We start from the raw sequence: 12588 nt of genomic DNA on the forward strand, positions 1-12588 counted from the left end.
GTTGTGAGGTCATGTTGTGGCTGTCCAGGACATTGGTTAGGCCACTGTTGGAATATTGCGTGCAATTCTGATCTTCCTACCAGAAAGATGTTGTGAAACTTGAAAGGATTCAGCAAGATTTACAAGGATGTTGCCAGGGTTGGAGGATCTGAGCTATAGGGAGAGGCTGAATAGGTTGGGGTTGTTTTCCCTGAAGCGTCGGAGGTTGAGGGGTGACCTTATAGACATTTACAAAATTATGAGGGGCATGGATAGGATAAATAGGTAAAGTCTTTTCCCTGGGTCAGGGAGTCCAGAACTAGAGGTTTAGGGTGAGAGGGGAAAGTTTTATAACAGAGACCTAAGGGGCAACTTTTTTACGCAGAGGGTGGTGCATGTATGGAATGAGCTGCCAGAGGAAGTGGTTGAGGCTGGTACAATTGCAACATTTAAGAGGCATTTGGATATATGAATATGAAAGGTTTGGAGGGATATGGGCCAGGTGCTGGCAGGTTGGACTAGATTGGGTTGGGATATCTGGTCGGCATGGACGGATTGGACTGAAGGGTCTGTTTCCGTGCTGTACATCTCTATGACTCTATGGCTCCCTCTTTGACCACATTTACAGTCCCTTATTCTGATAACTCCTGCTTTGTTTCAGTCTGATAAAGTGCAGGTGAAACATTCGGCTTTAAAGGTAGTGTATAAGTCATTCAATCCATTTAATCTTTCCTGGCCTGGGGTTATTTACACAGTGGTGAATGTGCTGTATACAATGGTGCCTTCAGCTGGAAGGAAATTTGTAAATTCAATGTGCTCAGAGATTAGCTGACTAATTGCCATTGATATGAGGCGAATGGGAACAACAATCCTTTCTTCTGTTGGTATTTGTTGTAAAAGATTACCACATTTAAATATCCAGATGTAAATCTCTGTTGCAATAAAGACCATGAAAAAGTAAATGAAATGTTATGTGGAACAAATAGCATCTCCTACTTCTGCCCTTTGGTAGGCACAGTTCTATTTGAATGGACAAAATGATCAGCTTAGTATTTTCATTCAAAATTGTAGCATTACAGACATGTGGCAACTTTTGAAACAGGAGGAGACCATTCAGCTCCTTATGCCTTGTTCCCCCATTTAAGTAGATAGTGGCTGAAATGTACCTCCACCCCATTTACTTGCTTTGCTACAAAGCCCTTGGGACCCTTACACAAAAACAAAATCTATATTGTAGACAAAGGTGCACCATTTCAAATACCTTTGTATAAAGAATTGTTTCCAGACAGCATCCTTTAATGGTCTGGCTTGAATTTTAAGGTTATACCCCTTGTTCTGGATTCCCCCCATTCCCCCATCGGAGGAAATCAATCCTCCTGAAATACACTTGGAACCCCACCCTGTTAAATATATCAAATATTGTGGGCGGCACGGTGGCTCAGTGGTTAGCACTGCTGCCTCACAGCACCAGGGTCCCAAGTTCGCTTCGAGCCTTGGGTGACTGTCTGTGTGGAGTTTGCACATTCTCCCCGTGTCTGCGTGGGTTTCCTCCAGGTGCTCTGGTTTCCTCCCACAGTCTAAAGATGTGCAGGTCAGGTGGATTTGCCATGCTAAATTGTCTGTAGTATTAGGTGCATTAGTCAGAGGGAAAAGAGTCTGGGTGGAGTACTCTTCGAAGGGCCTGTTTCCACATTGTAGGAAATCTAAATCTAAAAAAAACAAACACCTTATTAGATAAGCTGTTACTCTCCTACTGAATAGAGAATCCAAGATTAACTATCCAACCTGTCTTTAAAAATGAACCCTCTAAGTCCCGTTATCATTTTAGCGACAGCCAGTATATCCTTCGTGGGGTGTGGTGACAACCAAGGGAAGTAAGTAGCTGATCCAGTTAACTTAGCGCCATTTAATTTAGAGCTTAACATAAACAGCAACATGAGTTAGAGAAGCAAGTTGGGGGCAGGAGTTCTCTTAAGCAACAGCTGGATGTAAGGACAGTTTCTTTAAGAGTAGATCTGCAAGCCTCATCAGTTGAGTGTGGCACAAGGGAAGTTGGGAATAGGGGTTGACTGCACAGCCCCTTGAGCCTGTGATACTGCTCAGTAACATCCTGGTTGATGTGCAACCCAGTGATATATATCTGTCTTTGTCCCATATCTTTTTATTTTCAGTTAACAAAGATCTACCAATATTATCTTTAAGATTAATTAGGGATCCAGCATCAATTGCCATTTCCAGAAAAAAATTCTAAAATACTGGGCATTAGTGAGACTTAGCACACTTGAATTACTGTGTGCATTTTTGAAAACCTATACCAGCACTGAAAAGAGTTCAAGGAAGTTTCCCTACGTTGGGTTTGTAATGAAGGGATTGTCTTAGGAGGAAAGGTTGAGCAGCTTGGGCCTATAATTGTTCAAATTTAGAAAAATGAGCTGAACTTGTAATATATAAGATTGGGAGGAGGTTTGACAGGCGAGATGCTGAGAACGAGTTTCCCGTTTGGGGAATCTGGAACTGGGAGATGGTTTAAAAATTAAGAGTCTCCCTTTTAAGACAGATGCAGAGGAGTTCTTTTTCTGAGTGTTTCACCTTTAGCTGTTATTTCTTATGACCTTGAGTAGGCTGCTTGAGTTCTCATCCCCAGAGATCTGTGGCAGTTCTCATCAAGCCTGAGGTAGATTTTGGATAGACAAGGGAGTCAAGTGTTAAGGGGGCCAACAGGGAAGTAGAGTTGAGACCACAATCATATCATCGAATTAAATGGTGGAGCTCAAGGGACCAACAATGGCCTACTCCTGCTTCTTTATCTCACGATCAAATCTCTATTCCCCCATTGTGTGCAGAGGTATTTCCTCAGTTTCTACCTGAAATATTTGGCTGTAACATTTTGACTGGTTTGTCCAGCCCTAGTTGCATTGAACAGCAAAAATAGATTTTCTCTATCTATTCTGTCTGTTCCCTTTAATAGCTGAGAACTATGATAAAATCACCCCCTGGTATACATTGCAAGGTTTGCATAATCTTTACTCATGATTTAACCCTCAGAGTCGAGGTGTCAGTTTGGTAAACCTGTGGTGCACCCACTCTAAGGTCTATATGGTGTGGTGTTCAGAACTGTGCACAGCCACACAAAGATGTGGTCTGATCACAGCTTTGTACTGCTGTAGCATGACTTCTTGTGCCTTATATTGTAGCGTTTCAGTTACCTGTCTTGTTATTTTCTGCTTGCATCCTTGGCATTTTACTGTCTTTGGATCATGATTGTTTCTAGCTTTTTACCATTTAGAAAGAACTAGTTCTGTCATATCACACGTGCCTATGTTGGAATCCATTTGCTACAGTTTTGGTAATTTTGCTTTATCTCCAATATCTCTTTGCTGGTTAATGCTGATTTCTGCAGTGCTCAATAGGCCACCTGCCTTTGAGTCATGGCAACTTGTGGTTTTCTCTCCCATCATCTAAGTAGTCAGGAAGTATAGGGCACCACTAGTTACATTCTGCCAATTTAAAGTAACTGCCTAGTATCTCTGTACTGTCTCCTGTAGCTCAGTCAATTTCTGAACTAGGTCTTCAAGCTTTCTTCCAGAGGTACTTTGGAATCATAGAATCCCTACAGTGTGGAAACAGGCCATTTGACCCAACAAGTCCACGCTGACCCTCCAAAGAGTAACCCACCCAGACCCATTCCCCTACCCTATTACTCTGCATTTACCCCTGACTAATGCACCTAATTTACACATCCCTAGACACTATGGGCAGTTTAGCATTCACAGTTCACCTAACCTGCACGTCTTTGGATTGTGGGAGGAAACCTGAACACCCAGAGGAAACCCACGCAGACACGGGGAAAATGTGCAAACTCTACACAGACAGTCGCCTGAGGCTGGAATCAAACCCGGGTCTCTGGTGCTGTGAGGCAGCAGTGCTAGCCACTGGGCCGCCCTTTTATGTCCACCTGATTTAAAGTCTTGCCTAAAACTTTGTAGCTTGAGAGGGGAAACAAGTGAATTCTACTGAACAGGCGATTGCCAGAGGAGATTGCAAGGATAGGTAGCAGCATACTGATTGAAAGGAAGTAGATTCAATTATCATGTCCTAAAGGTACTTTGACGAAAACTTGAAAAGGAAGAAGCTGCAGACAATGGGCAAGGATTGGACGTTACAGTGAATTGACTAGCTTGTTCAAAGATCTGGTACATGAATAATTAGCTTAAAAATCATCTTCTGTGTATTTTTAGGCTTCCAACATTGAACTCTTGGAACAAAAACAAGCTATCAGATAAAATGGGCACGATTCAAGAAAGATTGATTTGATGGTCTAGTGCTTCTTTTCATACGGGATTTCCAAACTTCCATTCCTAGTGCTCCTTTCTATACTTTCCCCACTGGGAAGGTGATGGCCTACTGGTATTAACGTTGGACTGTTAATCCAGAGACCCAGGCAGTGTTCTGGGGACCTGAGTTTGAATCCCACCATGGCAGATGATAGAATTTCAATTAAATGCAAAAGAAAATCTGGTATGAAGGGTTTAGTGGTGATCATGAATCCATTGCAAATAATTGTTAAAAACCCATGTGCTTCACTAATGACCTTTAGGGAAGGAAACTGCCGTCCTCACATGATTTGGCCTACACGTGATTCCAGATCTACTTGATTTCTGATGAAGGGCTTTTGCCCGAAACGTCGATTTTCCTGCTCCTCGGATGTTACCTGACCTGCTGTGCTTTTCCAGCACCACTCTAATCTAGAATCTACTACAATGTGGCTGACTTATAACTGCCTTCTGGGCATTTATGGATGGACAATAAATGCTTGCCTAGCCAGTATGCCCTTGTTCCATGAATGAATAAATAATTATGCTTCTTGCTAAAATTAACCATCAGAACCCCAATTAAATGGAAAAACAAAAGGTCAGCATCAGGAACAAGTTAGCAAAGAGAGTGGTGAGAATTGTAACAAAATCACTTATTACACTAATTGAATGGTCTTGGCTTGCAATTTTTTTTACCTTCACTGTTCCAGGAAGTTGCCATTGACCAGATTGAGAAGAATAAGCAGCCAGGCTCAGCAGGCCTCTACAGTATTTCCATTCTTTTACAAAGGAACTAGAGTTTATTTATTGGCTGATACTTATTTTGGATTTCAATGTTTGCATATCTAATTATGAATTAATCCCTTGCATTGTTGCACAAGGAAATGGAGGAGGTGTGCTCGATCATATGATCTTTACATAAAATGCAGTGAGAGTGTCAACAATAATTTGCTTGTAGATGATGGGCCTAGTTCAGGTCCAAAACGTTAAGGCAGTTTGGAAATCAGAGGTGTAGAGGTGATTGAAGATAAACTTCTGTGCTTCTCAGCATGAAATATTGCAGCATCAAGTACTGGTCTGTGTTATCAGCTGCTGGGTCCCTTGCTTTTTGTCATATCTGTAAATGATTTGGATGTTTAAAAGGATGTAATGGTCAGTAAGATTGCAGATGACAGCAAAATTGGTGGTCCAGTAGACAAGTGAAGAAGGTGGGATCTCAGAGGACAATGGGACATTGATCATATGAGCCAAGGAGTGGCAGGTGGAATTTAATTTAGATACATGTGAGGTGTTGCATTATGTTAAGGCAAAACAGGGCAGGACTTTTTTGCTAATGGTAGGCTCCTAGGGAGTGATCCTTAGAGTGCAGGGTCATATTTTCTTGAAGGAGAACTCACAGGCAGACAGGATAGTGGAGAGGGTGTTTGGTATGCTTGCCTTTATTAGCCAGTGTATTGAGTATAAGAGTTGGGAGGTCATGTTACGGCTCTACCGGACATTGGTTAGGCTACGTTTGGAATAATGTGTTTAGTTCTGGTGTCCCTGCTATAGGAAGAATGTTGTTAAACTTGAAAGGGTTAAGGGTAGATTTACAAGGATGTTGCTGGGTTTGGAGGCAGTGAGCTGTAGGGAGAGGCTGAATAGACTGGGGCTATTTTCCCTGGAGCGTCAGAGACTGAGGAGTGACCTTATAAAGGTTTATATAAGGGAGCCATGGATTGGGATGATTAGCCAAGGTCTTTTTTTTTTCTCCAGGGAAGTAGAGTCTAAAACTAGAGGGCATAGGTTTAAAGTGAGAAGGGAAAGATTTAAAAGGGACCGAAAGGGCAACTTTTTCACACAGAGGGTGGTGCTTGTACAGAATGAGCTGACAGAGGAAGTGGTGGAGGCTGGTAGAATTACAACATTTAAAAGGCATCTGGATGGGTATATGAATAGGAAGGGTTTCGAAGGAAATGGGCCAAATGCTGGCCAATGGGACGAGTTTAATTTAGTTTATCTGATCGGCATGGATGAGTTAGACTCTATGTAAAGTTTTGCATGTGTGAGAAGAGTCTTGCATCACTTGCAACATGAAAACTTCCCAATACGTGGTCTTCCCTGATTTACATCATCATGTTTATCTATACAACAAATGGTTAAACCCATTACTCTTTTAATTATTAAACATTGTGTAAATGTTGGCTATATGCCAGGAGCCTGAGTTCTCAATTATGTAATATGTAACAACAAGGTCTGTAACTTAGTTTGATTGTACACAATAAAGGAGCTCAAACAAATTGACCAACAATATTCTCTAATTTTTAATTCTATGCATATAACTTTTGAAATAAATACATTTATACCTCAAAGTCACGCAAAATTGTTTGTCAGCAATGCAATACAAAGTACACCTTTTCTTTAACATAATTGGTTTCAGGCTGTGCACATTGCGCCTGGTTGACAAGTTATAATTCCATTCAGCATTTCCTTCTAATTTTAGGAGGATGTGTTATTTCATGTGCTGCAAGTTCTGTAGCTTGGCAACAACGTAGGTGAGTCAGCCAGGGTTTTCTCTCTGATTTATCATGAAAGCTAAGATCATGGTTGCTTGAGATCTGGAAAGATTCCCAATCCTGTCCCCCACTGGAAAAGTGGATCCTGCTGAGCATCCACAGAACAATGAGTAAAATATTGAGAAAACTGAGTTGATGTTTTAAAGACTCCCAAGAACAAATGTTTTTATATATTTGTCTAATTCTGCCAAGGTCCTCATGTACCTCCTTCAATATTTTAATGCTTCTGATATGATTACTTTGAGACAACTGCTCCAAGGAGCTTAAGTTGCACTATTATACACCACCAAGTTTGGTCTTAATTCTTGGCACCACACTTCAGAAAGGGTGTCAAGTAACTGGAGCAGTTACAGAGGGGATTTACTGAAATGATACCAGGAACAAGGAACTTCAGTTCTGTGGAGAGAGTAGAGAGGCTATGATTATTTTCCTGAGAACAAAGTCATTGAGCAGACATGATGGTCAAAATTATGAATAACTTTGACACAGATTTGCAATAATTATAAAAGAACCAGAGTTAGGCGGAAATTTTAATACAGCAAGTTCTGATAATCTGTAAAGCACTTTCTGATGGGTGGTGGGAGCAGATTCAATCAAACCATTCTGAAGAGACTTGGTTAAATACTTGTTAAGGACCATGTGGAAAGAATAGGGGAGAATGGAATTAATAGGGTAATTTTTTCAAAGAGCTAGCATAGGATGAAATAATGTCCCAGTATGTGTAAAATGTTTGATTCTCATAGATTCATAGAGGGTCCAACTTATCCATGCCAACCAGAGATCCCAACCCAATCTAGTCCCACCTGCCAGCACCCGACCCATAACCCTCCAATCCTTTCCCATTCATAAACCCATACAGATGCCTTTTAAATATTGCAATTCTACTAGCTTGCACCACTTCCTCTGGCAGCTCATTCCACACACGTGCCACCCTCTGCATGAAAAAGTTGCCCCTTAAGTCTCTTTTATATCTTTTCCCTCTCACCCTAAACCTATGCCCTCTAGTTTTGGACTCCCCCACTCCAGGGAAAAGACCTTGTCTATTTACCCTATCCCTATGGATACAATACTTCCCTTCCTATAACTGCCCGGACCAAAGTTGGGAAGGGCAAATAAATGGGTGGTTGACGCTGCCCCCTTCCGACTACCTCAGCACTTAGGTTCTGGGTGGGAAGACCCATGGGCAAGTTGCCTGATTTGCCAACAAAAAAAGTGCCCTTAAAAGGTCCATGAATAATCTCCCTTAAGCGTGTTAGCAGATAACTGGCCTGATTTAACAATTTTCCTGGCAGGTATGAAGAGTGGCTGATTTATTGACAGTGAAGCCACAGTGGCCTACCTGCTCGTCTCTCAATCTAGGGTCAGTTTTTTGAGGGGCAAGATTGAATGGCTGTGATCCCTTGACCACACACTCTGCACCATAATCCCCTAAGAGGCACTAAATGATAGAAATATCCATGCTGTAGAACATAGAACAGCACAGGCACAGGCACTTCAGCCCATCATGTCTGTGCTGACCGTGATGCTACTCTAACCTAATCCCATCTGTCGGCATATGATCTGATTCCCTATATTCTCTGCTCTTTAATGTGCTTGTCAAATGCCTCTTAAACTTTACAATCATGTCTGCTTCGACCATCTCCCAGTGCAGACAGGCTAAAATTATTCTCTGTATTTACCAGCAAAGGAATGGAAGATTAAAAAAAAGGATACTGAATCAAAGCAAATATGTAACATCGCTGAATTTATAATCAGTCCACAATGTAAAAAATACTATTTTATACTGTTCTATGTAGAACCAGCTGAGTGTATTGATTTTCAAATGACAGGTCAACTTTTCGGGTGGAAAACTATTTTGACAATGATTAGAATTGTCATTAGAATTAAAGATTGTGAGTGCAATCCTTAGAATTCAAGTTGATGATATTTGAACTGAGATCTTTCAATCATCTTGTGATATGTAGTGTTAGATAATATTGACGTCATGGCAACAGGCTCTTTGGCATGACTGGTTATGCTATTGGTTATGCTTCATACAACCCCTTTAGTTACTGTATCCTTCTAGTCCTTTATCCTGCCTCCCCATAAATGTCTCAATGGCTAGGCCCCTTCACCTTTCATGTATTGGTGAATTTGTATTCTCACTATTCTCTGGGTATAAAGGGTAGCAGCTATGTTCCAGTGGATAGCACACTTACCTCTAAGTCAGGATGTTGGCATTCAAGTCCCATTCCAGAGATGTTAGCGTATAATCCACGTTTATCCTCTCACGCAGTAACAAGGGAGTGCTGCATTGCCAGTTGTGCCCTCTTTCAGAATTTTTCTGAGCCTCCTTTGTCCTCTATTCAGATAAGTGCAAAGGAATACTGCCTGATGTCTCGGCCAATAAACAATAGCGCCACTAAAAATTATCGGTTTTCTGTCTGTGGGATCTTGTTGTGTTTCTTGGCTTTATGATGTCTAGATATAAGCACACTGATATAAGCTTCCCTAATCTAGTGAGCAAGTTATAATGTGGGCCAGGAATTCAAGTATCTGTTAATATCAGCACTATACATAGTTCAGTATGTGCTTACCTCTGTATCTCAGTGCTTTTAGAAATCAGTCAAATTGGCTTGGTTTCCCAGGCAACCCATTTCCTATTCTCCATTTTTAAATCTTTGTTTTTTTTTAAAAGCTGCTGATAAGAATAACACCTATTGTAGGGATAGTTCATGAAAGGTGATATTTTCCACCTGCAATCTCTTGGTGCCAGAACCTTATCTGCCTGAGAATGAGATTCAGAAAATTATGTGACCAATGGCTCTCCAGCTATCAGAATTGCTGGATGGAAAATTTGTTGTTAATAAAGAATAACTTCCTTGTTTGATTGTGTCACAGTTTCACACTGGACGATGTTTTAATTAATCCTTTCGCCCTTTTAGAAGTATTTTGTGTAATGTTTCTGTGCCATAACAGTGTCATAACTTCATTATAGTTTGAAACTCTGTTGGCTGAGCCTTTGAAGCCTCAAATTCTCATTGACCGATTTTGAGGTTTTATGATAATTATAGCTATTGCATGGGTTCCACACATTGAAGGAGTTCAGTGGTCACAGGCCTGGCCTGGCCTAACCTCTTTATCACTGGCTCACTTTGGGACTTATCCTTCATTCAAAGTATAAATTGGTTACCAGGGAGAATGCTCCAGTTTTGAAATGAGGTTCAGAAGATCTTGATTAAAACACTGCACTGAGGCTTCTTTCTTGTATGAAACTACTGTGTGTCAGTGCCATCTCACATTGTGAGCAGGTGATAGACATGATGTAACATCAAGTACTCAAAGTTCCAACTTGATGAAGGACACCTCCTGCCCATGCTTCGCACTGACATCATGAAGTTTATGGAGAGAATGGAGGTTTTACTTGTGCACTACTGGGTTTGATATGAAATGTGGACAGCCCGACTGTGTGGAGTATGGTAAAGACGATTATTTTGTTTTAAAACCAGTACGTTCTTGTTGCAGTATGATGTGGTTAGTGAGAATAATAGCAGTGGGTCATAATTGAATTAAGCTCAATTTCTAAGCTGCTTGCAGTTTATTTTCCCCAATGTGTTATAAAGTAGAGCAGATTGATTTATTTTATGATTTAGAATTTTAAAACTGCAGCAATGAATGGAATTAATCTTCCAAGCAGCTGAAATTGTGGAGCATGCTCAGTTAAAACTGAGATTCCTGTCAACACCCAAATCAAATGCTTTGATTGAAAACCTTGCAAGAAAAGCTCACTTGCTTTTAGAGATTAGGAGTACAAATCCCGTGATTCCACGTCTAGGTTTTTGTTTTGGATGGTTTGAGTCTGTAAAATAGGCAGCAGCTTATTTTTGTGAAAAAGACAGGATCCTGATTTAATTGATAAACTGAAGGTGGGTGTGTGCGTGCTCTCTCCTGCTGTCAGGAATGAAGGCAAGTCTTCACAGATATAGGTGCATTCAAAAATACATTGGAACTTTTTGAATATTGAAAGGCTTGTTGGCTGTGAATGTCTGGGACTTGTAATCTTGGCTTTCATTCATCAAGCAGCCCCTCCTCTGGAAGCTCCAATTTCTGAAGACTGAAGTAATGTGTTAACAATAAAAATATTGAAACTGTCTACTCCTTTGGTTTCCTGCAGACTTTTGATGCCAATGACCTTTATCAAGGACAAAACTTCAACAAGATTCTTAGTTCACTGGTGGCTTTGAACAAAGTAACTGCAGGTAAGAGGCTCCTTCGGGAGGGGTTGATCTCTCACTGAATCAGGCTCGCAGTTTGAAACTCGCAGTCAGCAACATTAGATTCAGAGCTGTATGTGGAGTTTTCTATATTTGGAATTTTTGACCTTTCGACCTCCATCGTTCAATTGTAATAGATAATGTGGAAACGATTGATTAATTTTGTAGACCTGCACTCCTGATGGAGCCTTGTACCTGTGTGCACCAGGTTCCTGATAAGTGCTGCCTGTGGTGAAACTCTGACTTGGGACCACGTTTTCATTAAATTATTCCTGCAATGTATATAATAATTGCCAGACCTCTTTCATTCCAAATGTCGAAGTCTCCACACATCCTTGATCTCTGTTGTGAGGGCATTTAGTTCATCAACTCTCGTTGATGGTTGTGCTTTTAGCCCCTTGGATATAAGTCAGTGACATTCCCTCACTAACCCTTGCTCCTCTTTATTTTCCTCTCCTTTTGGGAAGCCTGATCATTCAGTGGTGAGCTGAGAGGGGCAAGTGAACACGAGGAAGCTGCTAGTGTGAGAGAGAGAGAGAGTGAGTTCCGAGGGCCTTTAATGTTAGAGGAGGTTTGAGAAAGGGTTTCATCCTCAAAAGCAGCACAAAGTACCTTTGGTTAGAGTCTGTTTGGTACATTACAGCATCTTTGTTCTTGCTCAAGGTTAACTCATACTCGTAATCTCTGAGTTAGTCCACAGTTCAAGCTGAACTGCACCTACCCCTTGCATTTTATGTTGCGAGTGCCTTTTGGTATATTGACTATCTTTATTAAACTCCATTTCAAGACCAAGTTTTTATTGCCCTTTACCTATTCTGCTTTTCCTCTTGCCTTTATTAAACCTGCTTGGCATGTTTTGCAATGTTAATAGGGTTATATAAATGCAATCTATTGCTATTCAGTATTAAACAGGCTAAAAGCTTGGTAACAGTGATGAACAAAAGCCTGATTGAAATGTTTCGGATGTTGTTCAAAATATATCACTTATAGGCAACAATGTAAGTATAATGGGGTTGTATGGTTAAATAGATAACCCAGCATTCTATTTGATGACCTTCATGGTTACAATGAAACTTCACAGCAACTCTCCATAACAAATAAATAATTAGGATAGAATGAAAGACTTACATTTCTATGGCACCTTTTTCATAACCTAAGGATGTTCTAATGCACCTTTTAAGGCAATGAAGCACTTTCGAAGTGTAATCACTGTGTAACGTTGGAAGCACAGCAACCAGTTTGCACACAGGGTTCTGTGTACAGCAAAGTGATAATCTGTTCTGATGTTAATTGAAGAATAACTATTGGCTGAAGCATTGGGGACAACTCCTTTGCTGTTTTCTGAATACTGACAGTTTTTACATCCAGCTGATAGGGTTGTCGGGGCTTTGGTTAACTTCTGATTGGAACATGGCCACCATCAGTGGTACAATGGTGCAACACCCTTGGCGCTGACCCTCAGACAAGTGTGACTCTTCCTCAGTACTG

At 40.9% G+C, this 12588-nt stretch overlaps 1 protein-coding gene across 3 annotated transcripts in view; it reads left to right on the forward strand.

Annotated features, from left to right (window-relative positions):
* LOC140481625 (rho guanine nucleotide exchange factor 7-like) overlaps positions 1-12588 on the forward strand; it is a 141276-nt gene that overhangs the window by 27442 nt on the left and 101246 nt on the right. For 2 of the 3 annotated variants that reach the window (XM_072578112.1, XM_072578113.1), the window contains exon 3: positions 11001-11085. The exons of the other annotated variant lie outside the window; for it this stretch is intronic. In XM_072578112.1, coding sequence (XP_072434213.1) covers positions 11001-11085 — 85 coding nt within the window. The remainder of the gene's footprint in view (positions 1-11000; positions 11086-12588) is intronic. 3 annotated transcript variants of the gene reach the window in all.

Source organism: Chiloscyllium punctatum, chromosome 9, assembly GCF_047496795.1.
Source record: "Chiloscyllium punctatum isolate Juve2018m chromosome 9, sChiPun1.3, whole genome shotgun sequence".
Taxonomy (NCBI): Eukaryota; Metazoa; Chordata; class Chondrichthyes; order Orectolobiformes; family Hemiscylliidae; genus Chiloscyllium; species Chiloscyllium punctatum.